The sequence below is a fragment of the Nothobranchius furzeri genome, chromosome 12 (assembly GCF_043380555.1).
Source record: "Nothobranchius furzeri strain GRZ-AD chromosome 12, NfurGRZ-RIMD1, whole genome shotgun sequence".
Lineage (NCBI taxonomy): Eukaryota > Metazoa > Chordata > Actinopteri > Cyprinodontiformes > Nothobranchiidae > Nothobranchius > Nothobranchius furzeri.
In genome coordinates, this window is record NC_091752.1 from 34,939,895 (window position 1) to 34,964,104 (window position 24,210).

Here is a 24,210-nt window from a genome sequence, read left to right on the forward strand (position 1 = left end):
CATCACTTTTGGAAGTGAAGATAAAATCTTTTTTAAAGCAAACTGCTTCTTTCTCTTATTGGAGCCACTAAGATAACTCAATTTCATGCTTAATGTTTTGACTACCGCTTCGAGTTTGTTACGAACGCTCCCGCCTCTCTTTTTCTTTTTCTGCTTTTTCTTCTTCTTCTTCTTATTTGTGGTCTTATGGCACTTGGCAAATAACAATTTGGTGCATTACTGCCACCAACTGGATTGGAGTAGAATGACTAACAATCGCTTCCTGTTTGTGAATTGGTGTCTTTAAGGAATAGTCCATTGTGGGATTAAAAGAGGGGTGCCGGTTGTCAGAGTGAGGGGGCGCCCTTATGTTGGGGGCCCCAGACGGCCACCGACCTATGCCTAATGGTAAAACCGCCACTGTCACCAACACAACATTTCAGAAAACAACATTTCTCAGAACAACCACAAATGTGCTGTTTTTGCTTAGTTCTTTTATTAAGCTCTGACATAAAATAATGAACTTTATGTGTAACGTTGTGGATTTTATAAACCCTAAAATCATTGTTGTGCCGTTCTTGGCTCGGACAGATTCAGCTGAATCTCCTCTCAGACAAACAGTGAAAAGAAAACTATAAAATTTTCTCTCTGAGAAAGGGACGGGATAAATGATGGATATCCTTGCTGACAGTCTCTTCAATAAAAGATAAGGCTATTATCTGCCCCGTTCTAGGCTGTCCTATAAACAAATCTTGTTTAACAATTTCCAGTGAATCATCAGACAGCCAGAAACACCGCTATCCTTGTCTAAACAATAAATTCATTCATACCCTCAAGATAAAAAAAAGCATTAGGCTGTCCTCCTAATTCATATGTATGTCCTCAGAAAAAAGGGAACAAACGCTGCTGTCCAATCCGTGTCAGCAGCAGAAACCTGCTTCCCTTTGATATGAATGAATTGTAATTAATTTTTCATCCGAACGAATGGCACATGGTTGCACAAGCCGTGCAGCCAGCGTGGCAGAGAGACAGAAGGGAGGGGATAGAGTAGATGTCACAGTGAGATTCAGTGAGTGCATGAATAAGGTCATGGTTTGAGAGGTATGGCTGCAGACGCCTGTCTCTGTGCCAACAATCTATTCAGCTGCAGAAGGTGCACCCGCCGTCATCAACATATCCTCTCTTAATGCAAATTTCATTTGTCATCATATTTAATTGTTCGTTAACTATGAAGCTACCGCCCTCATATTTCTCATCTATCATGGGGATATAGTACTCACTAAAAATGATGCATGCAGCTATTGTGCAGTATGTCTTTATGATTTCATGGACATTTTCCTTAAACAAAACACGTAAGTGAACCAAGTCATTGGCCTTCTGATGATAAAATGTTTTCATGGTAAATATAAAGATTAATATAGTTAGTTGTGTTTACATACAGATACATGCAATTACACATGTTTATTTCTATCAATTGTTGTAGTGCATGCAAATTCTGCCTTAAAAAAAACGTGATTTCTGCACTAAAATGAACTGTATTCACATCCAAAATGGATGTGCTCTTTTTCAAGGCTTCAAACATGACTGAAAACTGTCTCCCTAAGAAGTGTGAGCAGTTCCTTTGTGATTCTTTAATTGATCAAACATCTAAATATACAGTACATTGCAAATATTGCATTTGCATTTAGAAGCATCCTTTCGGTCAAAGAGGAATGACGGAAAAACCAGACAAATTCACTAAATACAATAGAAAATTACATCTGGCTGAATAAAGATCCCGGCCTCTTAAAACAACAAGATGAATGTGCTTCTGAGTAACCAGCAATTATTGCAAAACTGTTGTATTAATTTTAATTTGTTGTTATAAATAAGTATTTAGGAGAGCAAATGCAAAAGCCTTGTATTCTTTTTCTTGCATATGTTTATTTTTCTTATTCTGTTAATAACTAAGAAATAGTTGAATATGCTTTTGTAAGTTTTAGTTTTATGAGTAAATTAAATGAATTGTATTTTCATCTACATCGTGGAAGTTAACTACAACAGTTTTAATCTGATTTCCGGTAATAACCGTGATCAGTACATTAACCATAACGGCTTCATATGTGGCGAAAGTTTGAAATTTATTGGAAATTTTCTTCATTCTCATGTTTTTTTTTCCCCACCTGGGATTTTCAACGTACTACGGCCCAGTGTGTACGCCCATTGAAGAAAGAGGCGTGTTTCCGGCCAGACTCCGCCCTATTTGACCATATTTGGTCATTGAACGAGTCGTTGATTGACATCGGGCAGCAGCTGCTGAGTTGCTCAGACATGGCGGAGGGTACAGTGTAACTGAGGCTCAGCGGCGGAGTTACGGGAGTTTTTCCAGCAGTTGACTCGGCAAAGGGCGCATAAAATGATACAAGGAGGAGAGGAAATGTTCTCAGCGACAGCGTACTCCGAGGGGAAGCAGAAAACAAGCTGAACTGCTACACGTTAGTAAGATGGGAAAATGCATCGCTGTTTAGTGCAGTCAACAGCCTTGGGCAACAAATATGGCTTCTTGTGCCTTTTTCAATATGCTATTAAAGAGGATCTCCCATGCAACTTAATGCCGTGGTGGCTCTGGCGAACTTCTGCAAGCCGCGGTAAGTTCACTTCAATCATCGCTCGGTACTTTTGATCGGTAGGGATCTTCCATCCACTTGAGCCGTCTGGGTTAGCTGGGAAAGCTACGGAACTACAGCGGAGAGCAATGGAGCCAAAGCACAAAGAGTTGCTAGACCAGTACCACCAGAACTTATTGGAGTCCATAACAGATGCCGACCGAGTCATCGAGTTGCTGGTAGTCTCTGGTACCTTAAGCCAACTCGACAAGTTCGAGCTGGAGCAGAACTGCTCATCTAGCGCCGAGAAAGTCGACCACCTTTTGAAGATGCTGATGAACAAGGAGAGCGACCATTTCCTCGACCTGTGTGTGGCCCTGGAGAAGGCGTACCCTGACCTGTACGCTGCCCTGTTCGGTAACAACGGGGGACCAGTGGACCACTCCACCGGTAAGAGTTCACACGTCAACTATTCCCCAATGAGATTTTACTAGAATCCCAAATAAACGAGTAGTCCAGTCCTAACATAGCTGTTCTCCTGCAAGTGTGGTCAAATCTGGGTGGTCTGGTGCAATAGGAGGGTGTGTGCGCGTGCATACAATAAAGTAATGCAAGGATCAAAGCGTCTTATGCAGCTGCATGTAAATTTTCCAACGTGTTGCAATGACATACATGAATCCACAGAGTTGTGTAAATTAAAATATAGCAGTTGAATGAAATAGTTACCTTGACCTGCACATTTAATTCACTTTCTGCTTTTAACTTCATCCAAGGACAAATTTGCATCACTCACACCCATCATGCTGCACAAAAAACTCCTTCATGCAAACCTTTTATGTGCACTCTTTAAATGTATTCACATTTACCGTTATCCACCGTAAAAGCCTCTTCCGCCATCAGCTGCACAGGGTTAGTAGATGGGTAGCCTGAGTTGTTTCCATGACAACGGTCTTACTACTGACATGTTGGTTCATATCAACCTGTACATGGGTGTTCAAGCAGCCTACCCGTGCATGCTTAAAGCATCTTTCATATCAAGTGAAGAGGAAATCTTATCTTAAGCCGTTTAGCCCGATATGTCGGCGGCGGTGCATTAATGCCACATTTTTTAATTCGATTCATTGTACTCATTTGATTTGTGCCCTTTTCCCTCCCAGCAACTGCCTTCACTTCAGTGGTTTTGGTTGCTGTTTCCCAGAGACAAAGGCCAGCCAAGTGTAAAAACCATGTCTAGTTTTGCCTGTTTTGTTTTGTCTCAATGACTAAAGCCAGTCAGTGGCTTTCTTACAACCAGCGTCATGCCCTGAGGGTTTGAATGCAGGATGAGCCCTGGGATCCAGAAGTAGGGAGAAGATGCAGAGAATGACTCCTCTTTGGCAGACAGCGTTTCAGAAATAAACTCAAAGTTTCAGGTGATGTTTGAGATCCCAGCATAGCTGTAGATTTATTTTGAAAGGCTTGTTTACTGTTCCTGTGTGTCTTGGTCTAAGTAGACCCTTGCAGGTAGTGCTGAGCTGGTTTCTTGCTGCTCTGCTCTGCTGACAGGATCATTAATGCTTCCTTAAGCTTTATTACTTCCTTGTATTGAGTGTTGGTGCTGCAGAATTACACTTGGCAGTGTGGGTTTGAGCTTTTCTCCACACACACATACACACACCTTTTTATTCTGTAGCACTGGGCCTCAAAGTTGACATGTCTTGTGTTTGGAAATACCGTGCACAAGTACTAAGCCTGGCTTGTCAGTCAGTGGTTATTCAACAGAGGATTAGGCCCTGCTCCCCTCAATCTGGTGCACACTTTCTCTCTGAGATGCTTTTTAATGCATCCAGTCATGTGTATCAGCCACTGTGCTTGTGGCATTCATTTTTTAAGTAAATCATTACAGTTTTCATATAGCTGATTTTTATTTTATTTTTTAATTTGGGAGGCATTCTGGTGTCCTGATTATGAAGATCTAACCCAATCTTGTTGGAAAGAAACCAACGAAAAGCCTCTCACCATCTTCCTTCTAGTACAGAAGCGCGTGGAAAAGGCTCATGGGGATGAAATCTTCAGAGCCTCTGAGTGTTTGTGAACAACACTGGGTGTGTGAAGAGAGGGAATCTGAGTGTGATGAGTCTTGCTGATAGCAACCTGCTCTCAGCTTGTCCTCTGCTCATGCTGCCTGTCTGCTCTTGTTCTCTGATGTGCTTCCTATGCCAGCTGAGCCTCCGAAGATGCGCGCATATGCAATCACCCGAAGACAACATTGTCCCACCAAAGGAAAAAAACAAGCAGATGCCCGCATTAATACTCGATGTTTGATGCGTAGGCTGTGTGAATTATTTGTGTTTTTCTTTCAACCTGCAGCATGTTTTCTGTAGAGGTTGTGCAAATGTATCCTCATTATTTCGTGAATCTGTGCTCCTTCAAATGATGGCTCATCCTTTTGGAAGAACGTATCTCACTTGGATAAAATTGCACTGTAGTGATTTGCTCAGATTGTTGAGTGCTGCTGAAGTTTCAGCAGAAGCTAGTGTGTTAAGTTTTCAGGTGGAAGGGTTGTTAATCTAAGCAGCCGTAATGAAGCTGTTTTTATGTCTTGGCCTGTGTGCTCATGTTCCTGCACTGCTTGAGCCGCATTTACCTCAAAAACGGAATAGTAAAGCTATACCTGCAACCCTCCACTCTTTACCTCACACACTGTGCATCATCAAAAGCACCGTTTTTCTGTTTACTCTGTGTTTGTGTTGTCGGATCTTTGATCCTGTGGTTTGTTGTCCTGTCCTCTGAATCACCATTTACTTTACTACAACCCACTTTATGTATTTTCTCCCACTGAGTGTTTTTATTTCTCTACACCCTTAAATAAAGGGACTCACCAGAGAGACAGCGGAGGGTGATAGAAAGAGGGAGGAAGAGTGAGGCAGACAACGGGGCTTTTGTTGAGAAGTTGAGCAGGCCCAAAGTGCAGAGTCAGCAGCTTGCTCTGTGTACAGCAGCCTAGGACATGGGCCAGTGTTTTTGTGTTACTGGAGGGGGGGTGCTGTACCCTCTGTCACAGAGTTTCTGTCCTATTCCATAAACCATGGTGGGCAGACGGGATGAGTTATGACCCTGGAGCTCTTTGTCACAAACACAGCTCTTAAATATCTCCCAAGAGATGGACCTGGCTTCACTTTCTTCGTCACTCACTGTCTGCGTCAGTTTCTGTCATTCAGTGACGCACGCTGTCTCTTACCTTGTCATCTCAATTTCTTTCGGTTCACCACTCTTTGGATCTCAGTGCTGCTTTGCCAATGTGCAGAGGGAGCCATCAGTTCATCATATTTAGAGGAGCAGTAACGAAAGGTTGACCTTATGGTTTCCTCGGATCATTATCTCCATAGTTCCAGTAGAAAGATGTCACCACTGCCTATTGTTGCAAGTGTTCTCTTTTTCACTTGTGATGAAATCAGATTGTTGATTTGAGAACCACAACCAGGAGGCATTAACTCATTCGCTGCCAGCCGTTTCCTGATCAGTAAAGCCCTTCGCTGCCAGCGTTCCTCACCGTTTTTACTGGGTACATATTTAAGAGTCACAAAACGTTGCGCGTTAGGATGATGTAGATGCCAAAACAACCAAATCAAAGCGGAGACTCACCTCTTACATCAGAAAGAATTTGCGCATTTTGAGCGTTATCCGTTCTTTCACAATCAGTTGTTAAATTGTGATCAGCAGAAGCTTTTCCGGTTCGCGCCTCACCTTTTTTACAGCAGCGGCCCAAAACGATCTCCTAACACATGGATTTTCTGCTTCCGGATTTTTTGCTTCCTGATCACGAGACGTGTGACGTATGCGGATTAAGATCAGCTTTAGAGCTGAGATGTTTATTCTCATGGTGCGGGAGCTTGTTCCGATGCCCACACAGTAAAAAAAAAAAAAATGCAAATGACGACTTTAGTCATGATTGGCAGTGAATGAGTGAATGTGGAACAGGACCATTTTACACATATTCCACTTCCTCACCACGCTCTAATTACTCTTCAGAGTAGAGAAAATGCCAGAATATACAAGTGCTGGTCAAAAAATTAGAATATCATGACGATTCATTGCATTAATTCCATTCAAAAGTGAAACTTGAATACATATTGAATTCATTACACACAGACATGTTTATTTCTTTTTATTTTGATGATTATGACTGACAACTAATGAAAACCCAAATTCAGTATCTCAGAAAATTAGAATGTTGTGAAAAGATTCAATATTGAAGAACACTGGTGCTACACTCTTATCAGCTAATTAACTCAAAACACCTGCAAAAGCCTTTAAATGGTCTCACCCTAGTTCTGTAGGCTACACAATCATGGGGAAGAATGCTGACTTGACAGGTGTCCAAAATACAACCAATGACACCTTGCACAAGGAGGGCAAGACACAAAAGGTCATTACTAAAGAGGCAGGCTGTTCACAGAGCTCTGTGTCCAAGCTCATTAATCGAGGCAAAAGGAAGGATAAGATGTGGTTGAAAAAAGTGTACAACAATAGGGATAACCGTACCCTGGAAAGGATTATGAAACAAAACCCCATAAAAATGTGGGGGAGATTCACAGAGTGGACTGCAGCTGGAATAGGTTCTTCCAAGAACCACTGTGCACAGATGTATGCAAGACATGGGTTTGAGCTGTTGCATTCCTTGGGTCGAGTCACTCTTGAACAAGATACAGTGTCAGTAGCGTCTCACCTGGGCTAAAAACAAAAAAGACTGGACTGCTGCTGAGTGGTCCAAAGTTATGTTCTCTGAAAGTAAATTTTGTATTTCCTTTGGAAATCAAGGCCCCAGAGTCTGGAAGAAGAGAGGATAGGCACAGAATCCATGTTGCTTGAGGTCCAGTGTAAAGTTTCCACAGTCGAGGATGGTTTCCAACAGGACTTGGCACTTGCACACAGTGCCAAAGCTGGTTTAAGGACCATGTTCTTCACTATCCCTGTTCTTGATTGGCCAGCAAACTTGCCTGACCATAACCCCATAGAAAATATGTGGGGTTTTGTGAAGAGGAAGCTGTAATACACCAGACTAACAATTCAGAAGAGCTGAAGGCCATGCCATGCCACATTGCTGCAGTAATCCAGGCCAAAGGAGCCCCAACTAAATATTGAGTGCGGTACATGCTCATGCTTTTCATGTTTATACTTCTCAGTTGGCCAACATTTTAAAAATGTATTTTTTTGCATTGGTCTTAAAGTAGCTTTCCGGAGTTTTCCCCTTTCAGAAATTATGTGTGATTTTTCAGAAATCCGTAGAAGTGATTGTCTTATCATGTACTGTGATATAATGTAAGCAATACGTCTTTTTTTTTTTTTTTTTGCTAAGCACGCCCCTGCCCCGCAGAGCTCTGTGCAATAGGAAACTGAGTGTCTACCAGAACTAACCAATAGCGTTAGACTACTGCTTACATTCTTCACATTTATGGAAGTACCTCAGCTGATGCAGAGTTGATGAACTTTTCACAATGTTTAAAATATAAATGTATAAAAACGTAACACGACATAAGAATAATACTTGCAAAACGTGTTTAAGCCGGCTACAGAAGCACAAAGAAATGTGAAGTCGCCATCTTAAAAAAACGGATCAAGACTATTTGTGTGATATGCTTGTCAGCCACTAGATGGTGCAATCAGATAAGAGAAATACTCCGGAAAGAAACTAATTGATATTGTAATATTTTGAGATACTGACTTTGGGATTTTCATTAGTTGTCAGTAGGGATGCACAATATATCTGCGTCAAAATCGGTATCGGCCGATGTTAAGTCATTTTTTTTAAGATATCTGTATCGGTCCGATAAATAAAATTGGACCGATATTAACAACTGATATTTTTTTCATCTTGTTTCCCTTTGTTTATCTGTTTCAGAGGATAAAGGGGGTGATGAGTGTGGTATTTTTAGTCATGTGACAGTGATTGTTAACATCTCAGAAGCGTAAATGAGTGAGGTGTGTACACAATAACGTAAATTCAGCTTTAATAATTTTCAGTCTATACAAAATCTGCTGATTTCAGAGGCATTAATGTCCGTATATCGGTATAGGCCATAACAGTGATATTCATATCGGTATCAGCCCATAAATTTCATATCGGTGCATCACTAGTTGTCAGTTATAATCATCAAATGAAAGAAAAAAATCTTTTGAAATATATCAGTCTGTGTATAATGAATGAATCTAATATACGAGTTTCACTTTTTGAATGGAGTTGGAATGTGCTATGAGCAAAGCAGTTGACTGCTATGACCACAGCCAATGGGCTACGGGCAGAGCACCGCACAGCCACGTTAGCATAATACGACGGAGCACAAGTTCAAAGTACATCGAAGACATTCGTTAAACATCAAGTATGAACAAAGTTTCAAATATAAACAAAGTTTTTAACGACTGTACTTATAAACTGCCAAAACAGTGCTTCTCAGTTAAGTGTTGACTTATCACAAAAGTCAGCCATTTGTGGCTATGGGCGCGCCCTCGTGGCTGTGGCTACAATTGGAGCTCGACCTCGCTCTAAAAATAATAAAATAACCTGTTGAAAAGCACTAGAATGTGAGAAATGACTTCAGCTAAACACATTTTTTTGTGGGGGACCCCTAGACCAACACCCCTGTCACCCCAGATCCTCTCTCTGCCTGTCACTTCAGAGCTGAAGACAAAGCTGAGACGTGGCTGAACATGTGTCGGTCTTTGCCTATTCTTAGAGGAGCAGAAACTTGTTAGCAGAAGGTAAACAAAGGCTTTGCTACTATGTGTAAAAACAAGATTCTCAACTTTATATAGAATCAGGTGTCGGTCATTCTGACAGACTGGGGTTTCTCCGAAGCATGCAGGTGAGCAGACATTTCCAATGGAGAACATCATCAAATCAAATCAACTTTATTTAGCACTTTTCATACAAAAAAAATGCAACTCAAAGTGCTTCACAGATTAAAATGGCCCCACAGATCCCATATTCCCATCCCAGCCCCTCTCCCCAAGTGTAAAACAATTGACAATTACGGTTCCCCTCCCGCACCCAACTTCCTAAGTGGACAGACAGACAGACAGACAGACAGACAGACAGACAGACAGACAGACAGACAGACAGACAGACAGACAGACAGACAGACAGACAGACAGACAGACAGACAGACAGACAGACAGACAGACAGACAGACAGACAGACAGACAGACAGACAGACAGACAGACAGACAGACAGACAGACAGACAGACAGACAGACAGACAGACAGACAGACAGACAGACAGACAGACAGACAGACAGACAGACAGACAGACAGACAGACAGACAGACAGACAGACAGACAGACAGACAGACAGACAGACAGACAGACAGACAGACAGACAGACAGACAGACAGACAGACAGACAGACAGACAGACAGACAGACAGACAGACAGACAGACAGACAGACAGACAGACAGACAGACAGACAGACAGACAGACAGACAGACAGACAGACAGACAGACAGACAGACAGACAGAGGAAGTGAAGGGTCAGGTAATGAACGAGACATCATCAGCGGAGCCATCTGCCCTGACAGCAACAGATCCACGGCAGCAGCCAAGACACCAGCCCATGACGCCCAGTGGGGGAGGGCAGAAACCCCCACCACTACCCGAGGAGCGCCCCGGCCGCCGCCACCGGCCCCAAGGCAGAGGGCTCCGCAGAGGAAACACTGGAGGATTAAAATATATAACTGTAAAATAACAAAAGCTAATATGGATAAAAAGTAACTGATAAAAAGTGATTATAAAGATAGTAAAAGAAAACATAATCATGTAAAAACACTAAGATGTAAATAAAATGATTAAATTAATTAAAAGAGACAAATATGTGTGTGTATATATATATATATATATATATATATATATATATATATATATATATATATATATATATATATATATATATATATATATATATATAAACAAATATGACAACAGACTAGATAAATAGTAATCAGTTAAAAGCTAAGCTAAAAAGGTGGGCCTTGAGCCTATTCTTAAAAGCCTGGACGTTCCCTTCGGCCCTGAGGTCCTCCGGCAGCCCGTTCCAAAGGCGAGTGCCGTAGTACTTGAAGGACGCCTCGCCGTGTGTGTGAGTCTTAACTTTAGGGATAACTAGGAGACGGCTGCCAGAGGAGCGCAGAGACTGCGAGGGTTTATATAGTAAAAGCATTTCTCAAAGATAAGAAGGCCCAAGACAATTAAGACACTTAAAAACCATTAAAAGAACCTTAAAATCGATCCTGAAACATACGGGGAGCCAGTGCAGTGATTTTAAAACCGGAGTGATGTGCTCCCGCTTCCTGGTCTTCATCAGGACACGTGCTGCTGAGTTTTGTAAAAGTTGTAAACCTGAGATGCTCTTTTTGGGAAGACCAGAAAGCAGGGCATTGCAGTAATCAATTCTACTGGTTATAAAAGCATGCATCAGCGTCTCCATATTGGCCCGGGAGAGAATGGGGCGGACTCTGGCGATATTCTTAAGATGGTAAAAACCTATTTTTGTGATGTTTTTAATGTGGGGAATAAAAGTCAGCTCAGACTCTAAAATGACACCCAGATTCTTCACGTGTAGTGATGGATAAAAAGACATTTATTGTAGTTTAGGTAAATGTTTCTCTCTCTGGGCCTCAGGACCAATGACTAAAACTTCAGTTTTGCCTTGGTTGAGCTGGAGAAAGTTTTCAGTCATCCATGATTTAATATCTAAAATGCAGTTAAAAAGTGTTTCCATCAGAAGACACGGAATCATGAAGGTAACAAAATTAATCAAGAAAAGATTCCCATCAGAACATCTGAGCATTATTTCAGATTTGGGCTCCATGATCAGCATAGCTCACTGTCAGCCTGCTGAACAGCTATGGAGAGCACAGTAATAATAATAATTAGGTTGATTATAACTTGTTTTGTTGAAACTAGGGCTGGGTGATATGGCCTAAAATCAATATCATGATATATTGAGGATTTCACCTCGATAACGATAAATGGACGATAACTACAGGTATGCGCGGAAACAAAAGTTGTCCACTAGATGGAGCTGTCACATGTATTACGCTGAGTCACATTTTTACGTGACTCAAGGTGGTACAGCTTCTTAAAGGGACCAGGGGCCTCATTTATCAAGCTTGCTTATGCACAAAACGGGGTCGGAAAACTGCGTAAGCAACTTTCCACGCAAACTTTGGGATTTCTGAAAGAAAACTTAGCGGAAAAATGTGCGCAACTTTAAGTTGACAAAGGTCCTGGCTTACGCACATTTTGGACATGGAGAGCACCTGCAGTGCTGCTGCTGAGAAGGATAAAATGATGAATTCCAGCAGCATTATCACTTGTACCGCTTCGTGCGCACACAGAACAAGCCCTCCCACATGCACACACACACACACGCGCGCGCACTCACGCATGCACGCATGCACACACGCACATGCACAGCCTGAAATGCAGAATATGGAATGCAGAATATCAGCAGGGGGCAGATTGAGACAGAATGTCATGCATCTGTGACAGTATGAGCCTCCTGTCACTGTGACCCGATTGATCATGCGCCCTGGCTACTTGGACATGGGAGATCTCCGTTTGGCTGACTGGTTATCATGCATGACTCTCACCCGGGAGTCTGGGGATCGAATCCTGATCGGACCATCTTTTTTATATTGACCACAGATCTCTCTGAAGAACTCACAACATTGACGGCTTCAGCAATGCTGTGTCACTCTGATGATTTTCTCTTATTTGTTATGCCACTGCTGTGACCTCCAAAAAGCACTTCCTTTCATTTCTCCACCTCGCCCACAGGTACCTCAATTTCTGCTTCTGTGAAATTGCGCTTCCTTGATCTGCCTTGATCTACGGTCACCATCGTCAGTGCTGCAACAGCCGGCTTATGTATATACATGAGATCCACAAGGCACTTTGCATTGACTATTTATGGCAGTAAGTGGGCGTGGTGAGGGTGGGATGTGACTGAAATGCAGCTGAGAAAAATTCTCGTTAGTCTCCGATAGGGATGCACCGATCAGGTTTTTTGCTGCCGATCACCGATACCGATATCAAAGAATGCTGATCACCGATACCGATCACGTGGATTGACCAGAAATTTTCGACAACATTATAATGAGTGCTACAAACTACATAATTTGGGAATAAAGGAAATGTAACCTAATCTAAAATAGTCTGTATTAGGGCTGTCACGGTGTGAAAATTTAACCTCACGGTTATTGTGACCAAAATTACCAAGGTTTTCGGTATTATCGCGGTATTTTTTTTAAACGTGCTACATTTTTACACAACTAAATAAACCCTGTATGTCAGGAAATATTGTCCTCAGTTTGTGTCTAAATTTAGCCTAAAATTAGTTATTTTGTAATTATGTTGTTTATTTGTTTACATTTTTCCCCTTTAGCCTTTAAAATACCAATATTTGTCCATAACTTCTTATTTTATGTCTGTTTGATGTCATCATTTTAAATATATTAGACCAGATGATACTCAGTACTCCAGTAGCCTTCTAATCAGATACTTTTTTACCCTTACTTGAGTAATAAACCCTATATCAGGAAAGTATTGTCCTCGGTTTGTGTCCTTCCAGTGAGCTTTGCAGATGTGGGAAAATGTCATCAGGCAGTAATCATTGTTAAATTCATAATTATTCTCGGAGAGAGACCAACTCTTATCTGCCCCTGGGAGCCCCGTAATGCATAGCGTCATTTCAATATGGAGGTGTCCGCGACACGGTTTATATGCAGGTAGCGGCGCTGCGGCTGCTTTATAGAGCGACTTGTTGCATTCTCCCTCAACCCAAAGCCTCGGATCACGCATTTTAGCTAAAACGCTAACGTTAGCTTGCCTTGCGTTGACTGTAGAGTTGTGGGTGATGGTCATCAGATGTGTCATGAGATTTGAAGCGTTGCTGCCTTTCACAGACACTTTTTCTGCTCGCGCTGCAAACAGGATAGCCGTCCGTCCGTCTTCTATAAACTCCCTCGGCATTCTTCAGATATCTAAAACATGCCCGTACTTCCCACTTTGTCTTCTTTGAGGGATAATAAATGTTCTGAGCGCTGCCGTCTCCTCCTTTGACCATTATTTCAGCTTTAGCTTCAAGAAAGTTTTGTTGTAAACAACAAAGTGCGCATGTGCCGCCGGCAACTTCAGCCGATGATACGGTGGCTGGTAAGGGTCACCGCGCCTACACCGCAGCCACGGTAAACCCACCAAGATAGTATAGTTTTTTAAAAAACAAGACGGTTATTATTATTGTCAACTTTTTTTTTTTTACTGAGGTTTACGCTACACTGGTTACCGTGACAACCCTACCTGATCGGTTTGCTTTGATCTATTTTGAAAATTCCGATCAAAACCGATAGGGGCGCTATCGGCCGATTACGATCAAATGCCGATCCATCGGTGCATCCCTAGTCTCCGATTTATGAAGCGGAGATTGCGTGCAGCTGTGCGTACTCCATGTTTGATAGATCACAAACCTACTTGGCTTAAGTACATTTTTTGCTGAGCTTAAGTATGGTTTTAGTAAGGATTCTACGCAATGTTTGATAAATGAGACCCCTGAACTTTGCTAACCTACACACATCTTTTCTTTTTTATTATTATCTAATCTATTGACATGGGAAAAATTTCCTTGATAAGAGTCAGAAATTTTGATAACGATAAATTTTCGATTTATTGCCCAGCCCTAGTTGGAACCCATGAAAAAAGAAAAACCTGGCACAGTGTCTCTGTTAGTGGAGTAAGGTTTTTGAACCACTACTTTTTATTTTTATTTGATTAAACATGTTGAAGTAGTGCTACGCTTACTCAAGTGACACATTTTTGGCAGTAATGAAACGTCTGAGCTCCATTTGTTTCCTTTGAGGTCGTAGAGATCTACAGTGTTGGCAGTAGAGAGTTTTTAAAACACCAATACCTAGCCTCTTTCTCAAGTTTAACCCTGTAAGGGATGCTTAATTTGTGTTATTTTATCCATCTTTTTGATTCAACAGCTGTGGCTTCCCCTAGCAATGCGAGTCATAAACCTAAAATAGTGCTGCGGGTGTGGTTGACTTGCAGGTCACGTGTCTGACAAACACCGATTGAACTCGGTGATTTGCTGGAATGGGAACAATAAAGCTGGTTCCTGGTTAGTCAAAGCCATATAAATTGGCACCAAACATTTGTAGTGCACGTTTGAGCAGATTGGTAGCCAAAGAAGCCTTTATCACAGACAGGTCCTGTCTGCCTGTATAAACTGGTGGCTTTGCTTATATCTTTGGAACTAAACTATATTTTAACTGCAATTAAATGAAATTAATGTATAAATGAAATGAAAATAAGCAAATTGGGCTAATCCTTTGAGACTAGAGGTGAATTTCTGCCTTTTAAAAGAACACACCAGTACAAAACTTTGTGATTTCTACTCATTTATTAACAGCATAACCAGTGTTGTTAAAGTGAGAGGTCTGACCCCGGCTTTCCACAGGAGCCGTCAGCAGCACGTTACTGCAGCAGCACGTCATAGCTGCTGATAGGAACCGCTGTGGTCAACAGAACCTTTTCCACTGGAGCCGTCAGCAGCGCGAGTCAGCCGCGTCTCGGGAGCAGCATGTCGTGGCCTTTACGCACCGGTTCTATTTTCTACGCGCGACGCCTCTGAAACGGGTCAAGTTCGACATTTTTGGGGAAGGAAAGACAGGAAATCGGACGCGGAAACAGAGAGAAGCTCCTGAGATTTTCAGAATAAAGAACGTACTGCCTTCCGGTTGCTTTACTTTAAAAAAAGTTACTAACTGTGCAGCCCCGTGAGAAGTTATCACCTAGCTAGCGGTCTCCTTTGTTTTTCAGGTCCGTATTGGCGATTATAAAACGGACAGAACATAAAACACAAACATTTTGGAGCCATGTTGAAGTTTTCTCCTGCTTGTTGTTGTGTTTACTGACGAAGTCACTCGTGTGACTTCGTGCTCGGTCTGTGACAGCTGCTCCCCTGCTGCTTCGCGTCTCGTGGGAAGGGCCAAGCAGCAGTTTACACGAGCAAGACGTGCTGCTGCAGTAACGTGCTGCTGACGGCTCCTGTGGAAACCCGGGGTAAGGCTCTTCACATTTTTGTTCTAAATAAAGGCAATTGCAGTCGGGGTAGAAGGATGAATTAAGATGCCTTGGCAATTGTTTAATAATGACTTTGCATCCCAGTGAATCAGAAACTTAATTGAATCACAAAGAGACTAAAGAGTCTAGGGCTACACGATATTAGGAAAACCTGCGATATTCGATAACAGTGCTTAATATTGCGATATCGATGTTACTCACGATAAATGAACAAATACTAAAGTATGCAGTGTTGATGTTGTCTGGCGTGTGACGTCTGCTCTGGGTTCAAAGCAAACAAAAACTAATGCATGAATTTCATTACAACATAACATTTTTATTGCAAAAATATGCAGCTGCACCTGCTACTGTATTAGCAGCAAAACAACAAACTGCATGCATGCAGCTTCTCAGTGACTTTAAAACATCACCACCACCATAAAATTTTTTCTGATGCTTCAAATACAGAAAAACATCCCATACCAGGGTTTTTTGAATAAATAAAAAAAAAATCTGAAAATAAGTTTAAATGTTAAATAATAGTTAACATCACTTAAATGCAACAGCAAATTCTCTCATTGCTACTGAACATTTTCTCCACTTATGTGGTTATTATATAAGGCTGTTGCTGTAATTGGGAAGTGAACTGTGCTGGCCCAAACTAGGAGAATATTAAGATTTTCTGAGGGAAAGAGAAACACAATTGTCTACCTTTCAGAAGAGGAACTGGCAATAAAAACTACATGGAAAATATGTGAAAACGTTTGTTTTTAACCCCAAATTGAACAAGTTTACCTAGATCTTAAAAAGCAGCTCAGATGATGAAACTGCAACTATGATTCTGATAACAAGCTAACAAATTGAACTAGCTCCTCTAAGATAACCGGCTAGCAGAGCTTCTGACTGACAGTTTATGTGCAGCAGCAAATCAACTATCCTGATTAACAAGGTAATAAAAGCTCATAAATGAAAAATGTCTTTGATGTGTGGGGGAACTTTTCCAGGCCCTCTTTAGCAGGGTGGGACTGGGAGGAGAGTGCTGTAGCCTTTTAGCTGGAAGCTAACCGGAGCCTGGGGCTAACATCACCACCAGGTGGAACACTAGCGACATGGAGGTAGGTGGGTTGGTTCACCGGGACGTGTCGGAGTCAGCCCGATTATTATCAGCCTCTTAACGACACCGAGCGGACTCACGTTCACGTTTGAAAGCAACGCTGATTCCAGAAACATCAGCACAAAGTGCGTTCATTGCGCTGAGCCAGCATGACAAACAAGGGAACAGCACCGCTAACTCATTTCGGGTGTTGCTTTCCATCCTGAGGGTCTACGTAGGGGGCGGGTGTATTACGTGAACGGACCCATCTGATTGGCCGCATATCAGAAGGGCTACATTTGATTGGTCAAATAATACTTCCACGTAAAAAACAGAGCTGGTTTACAAAAAGTTGATGTATGACACGGATGGAAACGATTGAACCAAACATTTATCACCGTTTTTGACGTGCTTTGCGATGGGCCTATCGCACGTCCTGTTATCGCGATGACGATAATTTTTCGATATATTGTGCAGAGCTAAAAGAGTCCCACCCCATAACAAAGATTGGATTCCAGCTAATTACATTTCAAATTAGTGACATTTCGTTAGTTTCTTTTACTCATTGACTCTAATTTAAATCCTTTATCTGATTATATAAAAATACAAGGTGTTATAATTAATTATTGTTTACGCTTTAGTGATTTTATGGTAAGAAAGGTAACCTCTGCAAATGCCATTTAAAATAATAACTTTATTTTATTGTAATGTAACAACTTATTGGAGCATACACATACTTAGCTTCTATTTTCCATGCAGTTAGAAATTCAGTGGATTTTGTGCATTATGAGGTCTTCTGTGGAAATGACTAGGCTTGTTTTTTTTTTTCTTTTGAATTAAAGCAACAAGAATTCTCTCTTAGAACTCAAGTTCATCACAAACCACCAGTTTTCTATGTTCTCTGAACTTTGAAACTGTTCTGAGGAGTTACTGACTTTCTTGTAAATCAGTATCTTTCAATAGGAAAGAAGAGTTAGTATCACTCTATTCTAGATCACTTAATGCATAATAATCTCATAAATGAGTCTCATCCAGCTTCGTTTCTTTTCAGAACAACATCCAACCCATTTTTCTTGTTCTCTTGGTTTCACCAGTTAGTGATGAAACCTATTGTTCCCATCAACCTGATCTCATTGACAAATGTATTTCGAAAGCTGTCCTCAACAAGAAAATATCAGGAAAACTCAAGATTCTTACAATTTTACTTCCCTGTTTTGTTTTTAGTATTTTTTTTTTGTTCTAGAAAACATTTCATTGGCTATTTTAGAGAATGACCATCTGCTCTCAAATGAAGTAAGTCTGGTACGTTTGAACTTGTCCAGGTATTGTGTGTTCCTTAGCACTGGGTTAAAAGTGAACAATCTCTTCATATGAAGGCTTTTTTGCTGAATTTCCTCAACACTTTAGCTTTCATTCTAATTATTCTCACCAAAATTAGAAAATGTATAGTTGTTGCATTAGTCATATTTGTGAGTAATAATTTAATATAAATTACTATGTCCTTGTGACCTTTTAAAATTTAAATACTGTCTGATTTATTAAATTATTCAGACACATAAAATGCTCTCTAGATTACCAAACTCTTCTCTGTGGTTAAACATGACAAGAATGTCAAAATGATTTGTAATTAAATATTAAGCTCAAGGTTTTCAGCTGATACTAAATGATATTAATAATAAAAAAAAGCCTTTCACCAGTGACTCGTCAGCACTAAAGAACTGATTTGCAGCATTCATTCATTCCTTTTCACATAGACAGACTTTTGTGGCTACATTTGGGCTAATATTTGTGCTAGCTGCAGTATAATGCAGAGCCTTTTGGGGACATCTTCCTCCTTTTTTATCTTGGATCCAACCCACGGCAATGGCAAGCTGTTCATAGGAAAATCATGCCACATTTATGCTGAGCTAGTGTTCTTTGCATAGATAAAATGGGTAATACTGGATAAGACCAGGGGTCTTTCTGCAGTTTCTGTGCTGCATAAATGATCTGACAGGTCTGCTGGGAGTTTTTACTCTTGTGTATGAAAGTATCTAAACAGATCCAAAAATATGGGAGGTTCATCTAGGACAGGTGGCCTCGTGTTCCAGTCATCAGTATAATACTTGCTTTATATATACTGATGCAATCTGGATCTGAGTGAAAACAGTGGGAATGACCCAAGCTGTGATGTGAGTTGGGCACCCTGAATATCCTGGATAGTTCCTGCTTCTTGGAGTCCTATATATGTGTTTTAGTATCGGTCTTTGTCAGATGATGTATGGGGTGGCTGTAGCGTGTTGCATTATGGGATAGCTGAGTGTATAAACAATGGAAGCATTGGTTGCTTTGTGTTGTTGTGAGCTTATCAACCTGCAGAAAGTGATACACTCCTGTTGTGTGAAGGGCTGCCGCGCTATCTTCACAAGAAGGCAAAAAAGTTAAACATAGGCAGGAGTTGCATTAACTCATAAATTTTTTCATTGTGATAGACTGATTACCCCAACACATGCAGGTGAACAGACATTTTAAACTGAGAACATCGCAGAGGTAAGAAAATCAATCGATAACATTTTCCAATCAGAAAATCTGAGCATTATCTCACACTTGTACACCATGATCAGTGCAGCTCACTGTCAGAGCCCTGAGGAGCTGTGGAGAGCAGCTCTGAGCACCTCTGCGGGTCACAGAGGCAGGTAAAATGTTCCTACTTTAAGTTAAATTGTTCAATTGTGACATTAATATGTTTCTGGACACACACGTCAGCTTGTTTAACCCCTTAGAACCCAAACCCTTTTGAGATGGAACAGATTGGAATAAATACATCAAAATATAGAAAAAAAATTAAAGAAGTAAAGTAGTTTTCGATATGTATGGATAGAATGTCACTTGGGGTTTTTAAACTTGAATATTTGACTCAAGAAGCAAATAAGCAGATGTTTGAAATGGGATGTGGCACCACAGGTCCTTAAAGGTTAGACTAATATTAATGAAAAATGAATGAAAATGAAAATGTGAATTATTATTTATTATTATATGAGAAATGAAAAAAACCAACAACACTGAAGTGAGTTGCCTTAACCCACGCGTAGTGTTGTTGGAAAGCCCTTCTTGAACACGGAAACTCAAGAGCAACAAAGGTGCAAAGATTATAAAACGGGCCCGGGTCAGTTCCTGAGTCCAGTCGGGTTACGATGTGGTGTGTACTTGAAGCTTTGTGTGCCGTTTGCTTGTACAAGATTAATCTCAGTTGTACAGAGTGACAGATTATAAATGAAAAATAGGGGATAAGGGAGTGCTTTGGACCTCTGTTTCTGTTAATATCCAGATGTGAAGGAAAATGAAGCAGTACTAAGACACATTTGTGGGACTGAAATGTCACTAATTTAAATAGTCGTCATCATCTAAAGCATTTGACTCAGGATTTAGTGGTCGGGGATGTTGGTGTAAACTCTCTCTGCTCTCCGGTTTAATGCTGCCTCGTCCTTTAGCCTTACTTAAGTACACTATAAAATGAGTGTTCAGCAGCAGTAGTGTTATTATTTACGCCTCTGTAGTGTAAAAGCTGTGAAGGCGACGACATAAAAAAGAACAAGCTGAGGGAGGATTTGGACTCTTGTTAGTATACGGTGTGTGGCTTTTATTTATTTATTTTTGTCAAGATGTTGTTGATCACTGATGGTGAAAAAACCTCATGGTGACTAATAAACAGTACACAGCATTCATTTGCAAGGCATCTTCTCTTTTATGCTCTTTGCTTAGTTCATAAAATTTGATCTGAGGTGGCTTTAAGAAAGGAACAGATGTTTCAAGACTTACAAACATGCACTGCGTGAAAAGCATCAGCTAAGATCCATTTGCAGTCATGACCATGTGCATTTTTACATTTGAGAGTCCTTCATTATTTGAAGATAAAGAAAACAAGAATAATTTGAAGTCACCCTTCAATAGAAAAGGGAGCGAGACTTTGCATCTGATTCTGATATGGCTCTCCTCTTCTAGCCGCAGCCCTGAAGCTCTTCTTTTCCTACTCGCTGCAGAATTCACTATTCCTCCCATCCAGATTCTCCATGGCAACGTGTGTCATCATGCTTTATGTGCTGGAGAATATAATCTGGTTGTCTGAAGGAACTGTTGGTAGCTTAGTGCATGGCTTGATTGTGAAGGGAAGCAGGCGGAGGAGTGGGGGAAGTAGAACCTCATCGGTGTAGGAAAGCTCTCCTCTGACCTATTTACATCTCCGCAACAGGCCTTTGTTACCATATCCCCAGGGCCATGATGAGATATTTCTCACCTTCCGAGTAGGGCTGGGCAATAAATCAAAAATTTATTGTTATCGAAATTTCTGACTTTTATCGAGATAATTTTTCTCATGTCAATAGATTTGATAATGAAAAAAGAAAAGATGTGTGTAGGTTGACAACATTCATGCCCCTTTACGAAGCTGTACCACCTTGAGTCACGTAAAAATGTGACTCAACATAATACACGTGACAGCCCCATCTAGTGGGCAACTTTGTCTCTGCACATACCTGTAGTTATCGTTCATTTATCATTGAGTGCGTTTACATGCAGCCAGTAACCCTTTTAAAACCCGAATATTCACAAAAACCCGGTTCCGCACGGCCATGTAAACACAGCCAAAAACCCTGATATGCTCACAACCGGGTTTTAAAAACCCGGTTACTACACCTGGGGTAACCCTTTTCTAACCCGAATGTTTGGTCGTGTAAACGCATATCGAGAGATCCCCATCAAAGCGTGTGTTCTGCGCATGCTCTGTTCGCAAGGAATCTTGGTCTTGTGAGTAGCGAGACGTCTTGTATGCGCCAGAACACCGGAAGTAAACAACAAGTTGGGAGCAGCACTAAAGCGCAAACAAACACGGTCGCTATCTCTTCCGAACTGGGAAACATGTTGTTTTCACGGATACCGGAACAAGAAGAACCAGAAATGACGCATATTGCATCTGGACGTAGTCCACACGTTCTGACGCTACCCCAACGTCCGCATTTAAATCGGGTTATGCAAGTTAGGGGTAACTCTTTCTATTTATACTTGTAAACGGGTTATTCTGATCAACTCAGAAACCCGAATACCGACCTTAACCCGATCATAACCCGGATATTGGCGGCATGTAAACATAGTCAATATCGAGGTGAACTCCTCAATATATCGTGATACTGATTTAAGTCTATCGCCCCACCCTACTTCAGAGGAAATCTCTAGATGGAGGTCTGTAATCACTTACAATATCTTAATGATGAAACTTGCCACAATGTGTTAATTTAACTTCAGCATTGGGTTTGTATTGTTTGCCTGTTTAGATTAAAATTTGTAAATTCACTATGTGGTGCATCAGAGCCATACTTGCCTAATATATGTCCATTTTATTGATGCTGTGAACATGCTTACAAATGATCATCCTCACGGTTTGTGGCTGGTTCTAATTAGTATAGATAATAAAAAGCTCTTGCCACTAACTCATCGTTGATCGTTAAGAGCCGGCGTGTCTGACACACAGTCTATACAGCATTCCCTGTGTGCCTCCTGGGTTGTTTTATCAGTCAGTACACTCATCTAAATATGGAGATTGTGCTGCACACATTTGTCGTTGCAGCAAAATCAGATTGTTCTACGAGGATTGTCCCAGAACAGCCTCCTCTCTGGGAGTTTAGGTAAAAGAGATTACTGGGATTTTAATTTATTGGAGTGTTTTTCTTTCTAATCACATAATCCGACATTAAAGAAGGTATGTAATTATAGATTTATCAGGGAGAAGGATAACGCTGAATCTACGGTCTCATCTGCTAGGGACATTTTAGCCCATGTGCTCTCATCACTTTGCCACTGGGTTGCCCATAGAAGTGTTCTGTATGAGAGATCCACCATCCCTGTCTGAAGTAGGGATGTGGATTGGTGAAATTCTGGCCATACGATACGCACCTCGATGCAGGGGAGACAATACGATATCGTGGGGCAAAAAAGTATTTAGTCAGCCACCGATTGTGCAAGTTCTCCTACTTAAAATGAAGACAGGGGTCAGTAATTTTCATCATAGATACACTTCAACTGTGAGAGACAGATTGTGAAAAAAAATCCATGAATTCACATGGCAGGATTTTTAAAGAAATTATTTGTAAATCAGGGTGGAAAATAAGTATTTGGTCACTTCAAACAAGGAAAATCTCTGGCTCTCACAGACCTGTAACATCTTCTTTAAGAAGCTTTTCTGTCCTCCACTCGTTACCTGTATTAATGGCACCTGTTTGAACACATTATCTGTATAAAATACACCTGTCCACAGCCTCAAACAGTCAGACTCCAAACTCCACTATGGTCAAGACCAAAGAGCTTTCGAAGGACACCAGGAAAAGAATTGTAGACCTGCACCAGACTAGGAAGATTGAATCTACAATAGGCAAGCAGCTTGGTGTGAAAAAATCAACTGTGGGAGCAATTATCAGAAAACGGAAGACATACAAGACCACTGATAATCTCCCTCGATCTGGGGCTCCACGCAAGATCTCATCCTGTGGGGTCAAAATGATCATGAGAACGGTGAGCAAGAATCCCAGAACCACACGGGGGGACCTGGTGAATGACCTGCAGAGAGCTGGGACCACAGTAACAAAGGTCACCATCAGTAACACACTACAACGGCAGGGAATCAAATCCTGCAGTGCCAGACGTGTTCCGCTGCTGAAGCCAGTGCATGTCCAGGCCCGTCTGAAGTTTGCCAGAGAGCACATGGATGATACAGCAGAGGATTGGGAGAATGTCATGTGGTCAGATTAAACCAAAGTAGAACTTTTTGGTATAAACTCAATTCATCGTGTTTGGAGGAAGAAGAATACTGAGTTGCATCCCAAAAACACCATACCTACTGTGAAGCATGGGGGTGGGAACATCATGCTTTGGGGCTGTTTTTCTGCTAAGGGGACAGGACGACTGATCCGTGTTAAGGACAGAATGAATGGGGCCATGTATCGTGAGATTCTGAGCCAAAACCTCCTTCCATCAGTGAGAGCTTTGAAGATGAAGCGTGGCTGGGTCTTCCAACACGACAATGATCCCAAACACATCGCCCGGGCAACAAAGGAGTGGCTCCGTAAGAAGCATTTGAAAGTCCTGGAGTGGCCTAGCCAGTCTCCAGACCTCAACCCCATAGAAAATCTGTGGAGGGAGTTGAAAGTCCGTGTTGCTCGGCGACAGCCCCAAAACATCACTGCTCTCGAGAAGATCTGCATGGAGGAATGGGCCAAAATACCAGCTACTGTGTGTGCAAACCTGGTAAAGACCTATAGTAATCGTTTGACCTCTGTTATTGCCAACAAAGGTTATGTTACAAAGTATTGAGTTGAATTTTTGTTATTGACCAAATACTTATTTTCCACCCTGATTTACAAATAAATTCTTTAAAAATCCTACCATGTGAATTCATGGATTTTTTTTCACATTCTGTCTCTCACAG

At 41.3% G+C, this 24,210-nt stretch overlaps 1 protein-coding gene across 2 annotated transcripts in view; it reads left to right on the plus strand.

The window, feature by feature from the left end:
• Window positions 1-2,496: 2,496 nt before the first annotated feature.
• The window catches only part of dlg5a (discs, large homolog 5a (Drosophila)), a 59,250-nt gene continuing 37,536 nt past the window's right edge, over window positions 2,497-24,210 (plus strand). For both annotated transcript variants that reach the window (XM_015944930.3, XM_015944931.3), the window contains exon 1: window positions 2,497-3,014. In XM_015944930.3, the coding sequence (XP_015800416.3) occupies window positions 2,714-3,014 (301 nt within the window). In that variant the 5' untranslated portion in view covers window positions 2,497-2,713. The remainder of the gene's footprint in view (window positions 3,015-24,210) is intronic.